At 50.3% G+C, this 5,099-nt stretch overlaps 1 protein-coding gene across 1 annotated transcript; it reads left to right on the forward strand.

The window, feature by feature from the left end:
• Positions 1-239: 239 nt before the first annotated feature.
• Positions 240-4,267, forward strand: LOC309351634 (uncharacterized protein; the record flags this gene model as incomplete). The annotated part of the gene is made up of 2 exons (XM_081879424.1): positions 240-939; positions 3,297-4,267. The coding sequence occupies exons 1-2, from the start codon at positions 387-389 to the stop codon at positions 4,265-4,267; spliced, it is 1,524 nt and encodes a 507-aa protein (XP_081735550.1). The 5' UTR covers positions 240-386.
• Positions 4,268-5,099: the final 832 nt, after the last annotated feature.

Below are 5,099 nucleotides of genomic sequence, written 5' to 3' on the forward strand. Positions count from 1 at the left end.
TGCAGACAATACTGAACTACTGTCACATTGCTTGTAGCTAAACACAGCTTGCAGGGTTGACAATTCTGGTTTGCATTAAAATTTACCAGTGCAGACAATACTGAACTACGGTACTGTTGCCTGCCGCTCACGCATATAAACCGAGCTACTTGCCACTGATTGGTTTAAGTAAGAGTCTAGATCGCAATTATGTCGGCTCAAGGTAACCAGGAAAATGCTGCTGTATCCGGGGGGGGGGGGCCCAGGGGAACCAGGAGGAGTCCCAGCCATTTATAATACCAAGTAACCCACAGGCTTTGGTGCAGTTTTTCACGGCTTTTCAGGAATTTTATAAGCAAAGCAGGTCTGCAGGCCAAGTGACACCCACACCAGGGGCAGCAGCATCAATGACGGTGGCAACAGTGGCAGCACCACCAACGGCAGTTGCACCAGTGGTAGCGGCGCCAGTGGCAGCAGCGCCGGGACCATCTGCACCAATGGCATTCTCCCAAGAGTTCATCCCAGACACTCAACTTAATGAGATAGTACTCCCCGGTACCTCCACGGCCACTGTGGCAGTGCTGACTGCAGCTAAAGTGGCAACAGCCCGGCAAAAGAAGAACAACCGCGCCCAGTCGGCCACCTCAGGCAAGTCAAAAGGGGGACAGAGGGGTGGCAGGAAGGGCAAGGCTAGTACGCAAGGTTCCAAGGCTGCTAACCTGCAAAAGGACCCAGGTGTCCCTAGTCTCTTTCAGATCCCGCCTCTGCAGGCGGCACCAGCCGAGGGCGCATCGGACTCCACTTCGGAAGAGGAACCACAGGGACTGCAGGTGGTTCAGGCGAACAGCGCACCGGAACAAGCCGCGCAGGATGTCCTTTCCGGGAAGAGGAAGGAAAAAAGGAAACACACATCGAAGAAGAGTAAGAGGAGCAGGCGGTCGGAATCGGAAGATGATTCAGGTACCTCTTCTTCATCCGACTCTGATAGCGATGCCCCTAGGGAGGAGTATTGGGGCCATGGGGAAGACTGTGTGGGTCTTCCCGCATGGGCTCATGAGAGGAGGGCCAACTCCTACCGTAAGACCAACATCTGGGACCCTTGAATGGAAGGACGGCGCGTTGGTCCCGGATGTTAAAACTTCCACTCACCTATCTACAGATTTCATTGTAGGTAACCATTTATCTCAGAGAAAGAGGGACAAGATCCTTAATGGGGACGTTATCGATATATTCAGATTGCTGCCGCCAGCTAAGCTGACGGGTAAAGGGGAAAAGAGGCGCAGCCATGGTAAACGCAGGTACAGGACACCAAGAGTAGAACACACTTTAAAACTGGATGGATGGGTTCCAGGTGTTCATGGGTGTGGTAAGCGCCACTTACCCAAAACGGGCGATGCACTTAATCGCCTACATGGCCCATGTCAGGAGGGCATGAGAACTAGCGGGGGATACTGCTGCTTTAAATTATGATGAAGATTTCCATAGAAATGCTTCGCCGTTATCTTCTACACGCTGGGATCTGAGGGACCAAAACTATTGGTCAGAGCACGTGGGCCCCTACGTAGACAAGAAGCCCCAGGACTCTTCAAAATCCTGGAAGACCGCTGCGAGACAGAGACGACTGTGCTGGGAGTTCAATAAAGGTGTCTGTGTACGCCCCGTGTGTAAGTACAGCCACGAGTGCGAAAAATGCCTCGGGAACCACCCAGCCACTGCCTGCATTAAAGGGAGGCAGCCCTTTCGGGGTGGGAGAGGTTCCCACAACCAGGGACCCAGAGGTGGCCACGGAGCTCCATTTGGACCTCAGGGGAACAGGCAGTAATTTCAATCTGGGCCTGGCCTGTTCCCCCATCAAGTTGATCCCGTTAAAAAACCTTTTGGATCTTTATCCCAACAGGACAGCAGCGGTGTATTTATGGGAAGGTTTTAGTTCTGGTTTTAGGATTCCAGTAGCTTTCCCCCCCAACTCAGGTGATCCTCCAAATCAGAAATCAGTTAGGGAATTGCCAGAGGTTGCCCAAAAGAGAATTGGTAAATAAATTAAAGCAGGCAGGGTAGCTGGCCCCTTTTTAGTTCCTCCGATAGAAGGCCTTCACATATCCCCTTTAGGTATAGTCCCTAAGAAAGCGCCTGGTGAGTTTCGCATGATTCACAACCTTTCCTACCCAAAGGGCGGGTCCGTCAATGATGCGATACTACAGGAACTTTGCACTGTGAGATATGCTACTTTTGACCAAGCGGTTAAGCTTATTCGCAAGGTAAGGGTGCGCTGCTGGCAAAATGTGACATTGAGTCGGCCTTTAGGCTCCTGCCAGTTCATCCGGATGATTTCCGGTGGCTTGGTTTCAAATTTGAAGGATCTTACTTTGTGGACAAAGCAATGCCCATGGGTTGCTCAGTGGCCTGTGCAGCTTTTGAGGCATTCAGCACCTTCCTGGACTGGGCGCTTCACTTTAGAACTGGCTCCGAGGGCGTGTCGCACTATCTGGACGACTTTATCCTTGTGGCTGATAGCAGGCATAAGTGCTCAGGGCTCCTTAAAGCCTTCACATCATTAGCGGGGGAGTTGGGAGTTCCTCTAGCCGCGGACAAAATGGAGGACCCGGCTACAACCATGGTTTACTTAGGTATTGAGTTGGACACTGTCGCTCAGACCTCAAAGCTTCCCAGAGAGAAACTGATCGCGCTTGGCGACCTCATTTGGCAGCTGCTCCCCCTAAGGAAAGTTACACTTAGGCAGAGCCAGTCACTGCTAGGTCATTTAAATTTTGCTTGCCGCGTGGTTTCCCCTGGCCGCCCTTTCTGCGGCCGCCTCGCGAAGCTGTCAGCAGGACTGCGTTCCCCTCATCATAGAGTTCGACTATCTAAGGAGGTAAAATCGGACCTGGAAGTCTGGTTGAAGTTCTTGGAGAACTACAACGGTATTTCCCTGTGGCAGGATAACTTATCACTACAAGTGGATTTTCAGGTGCATTCAGATGCTTCAGGCTCCCTAGGATTTGGTGTTTACTTTTGGGGGCAATGGTGTGCCCAACGATGGCCTGCAGCATGGCAGGGGGGCCCCATAACCAGAGATTTAACCTTCCTAGAATTCTTTCCCATTGTAGTGGCAGTGCACTTGTGGTCGGAAGCCTTTAGTAACCATCAGGTTTGCTTCCACACCGACAACCAGGCAGTAGTAGGAGTCCTTTCCAGGCAGGCTGCACGGTCCCCAAGAGTAGGTGCTCTTCTGCGTTCCTTCGTTCTCCGGTGTTTAGAACTTAATATCCACTTCTCCGCCAAATTTGTGCCTGGCGGATGCCCTATCTCGTTTTCAGATGGACCGCTTCCGCTTGTTAGCACCGGATGCTCAGCCGCTCCCCCAGCCGTTCCCGGAACATCTGTGGAGACTTGGGGACCAGAGTCTTGGGAACCAGAAGTGATTCAGGGAGTACTAGCCTCATTGGCGCCTTCCACTCTAAGATCTTACAAGAAGGCGTGGTCGGATTTCCTAAAGTTCCGCAATAAAACCCAGCCCGCCAGAAGCAACGTCCCTCCCGTTAAGTCAGAGGTTTTATCCTACTTAGTATACTTGAGACGCTTGGGCCGCACCCCTAAAACCCTCAACCTACAGGCTGCGGCAATATCATTCTTCTGCAAGGTGGTATTTTCCTCCGATCCATGTGCCGATTTTGTTATACGACTGCAGCCCCCAAGCCCCGATGTGAGGAGACCAATATCATTTGACATACTTTTCCAAATTCATAAACAACTGAGAACGGTCTGTTGGTCAAAGTATGAGGCACGCTTATTCTCAGCGGCATACTCCATCGCCTTTTTCGGCGCAATGCGTGTGGGTGAGGTGGTTTACGAAGAGGGTCAGCGCGGCTCCTCCCGTGGTTTGCTATTAAGCGATGTGACACTTTCATGGGAGGATCTAATTTTACGGATACGTAGTTCCAAAACGGACCAGTACGGGAGGGGGGCTCTGGTTCGGCTCCTAGCAACCGGAGTACCAGGCCCATGTCCAGTTAAGGACACCAGGCGCTTTTTATTTCTAAGGGCTACTTCGGCAGGGCCTCTATTGATCCATGCAGATGGCATACCCCTGACGCGTCACCAGTTCACTCGGGTTATGCGCTTAACACTGGCAGCATGCGGCCTTCCCCCTGCAGATTTCGCGGCTCACTCTTTCAGGATAGGAGCGGCCACCACAGCAATGCACCTGGGCCTTACTACTGAGAGGATTAAGGATTTAGGCCGCTGGAAATCAGAAGCTTACAGACGCTATGTTAGAGAAAACTTATGACGATTCAACTGGGGGTTGACTGACCATGGCCTGTTCTCTTAATTTATTGCAGGAGATATGGGGGTGCGCGTCTGGATAATTGGGCACAGCATTGTGCATTGGGCCAGGGTCCGCGCCATCAATTCCGGTCTCGGGCCGTGCCTTGGCTTACCGTCTGGCATCACTATATCCTGGGTCTCGCGGAGGGGAATGCGCTGGGCTGAGATGTTGCCCGCATTTAAGACCAGAGCTGCAGCGGATGCCCCCCCCCCGATGCTTTACTGATACAATTAGGGGGAAATGACCTAGCTTACAGAAAGGCAGTTGATTTGCAGTGGCACATATTTAGTGACTTTGAGGAACTTAAGACCTCCTTTTTTAAAAAAAAATAATTTTTATTAATTTTACAACATAAACAAAAAAACAGACAAACATAGCACGACTTCCCCAAACCTCCCCTTCACTGCATCCTTATTTTAAAATTTTTTAGCAATCCTTCATCCCTTTTTATATTTAATTCTCTTTAAGGCTTTTTTTTAAATTTCAATTTTTACAGCTGTAATTCTTTATATCCAATCCCTTGACATCTTAACATTCCGAAATTTTACAACAATTTTTAAGATAGATTTTGAATTTTTTCCAGTCTTCTTCCACTGTCTCTCTCTTCTGGTCACGGATTCTGCCGGTCATCTCTGCCAATCCCATAAATTCAGTCACCTTGGTCTGCCATTCTTCCAGAGTAGGTACTTCTTTAGTCTTCCAATACTTTGCCAAAAGAATTCTTGCTGCTGTTGTTGCGTACATAAAGAATGTTCTATCTTTCTTTGGAACCATTTGGCCCACCATGCCCAAG

Source organism: Podarcis erhardii (genome assembly GCF_964252035.2).
Source record: "Podarcis erhardii genome assembly, chromosome: 10".
Lineage (NCBI taxonomy): Eukaryota > Metazoa > Chordata > Lepidosauria > Squamata > Lacertidae > Podarcis > Podarcis erhardii.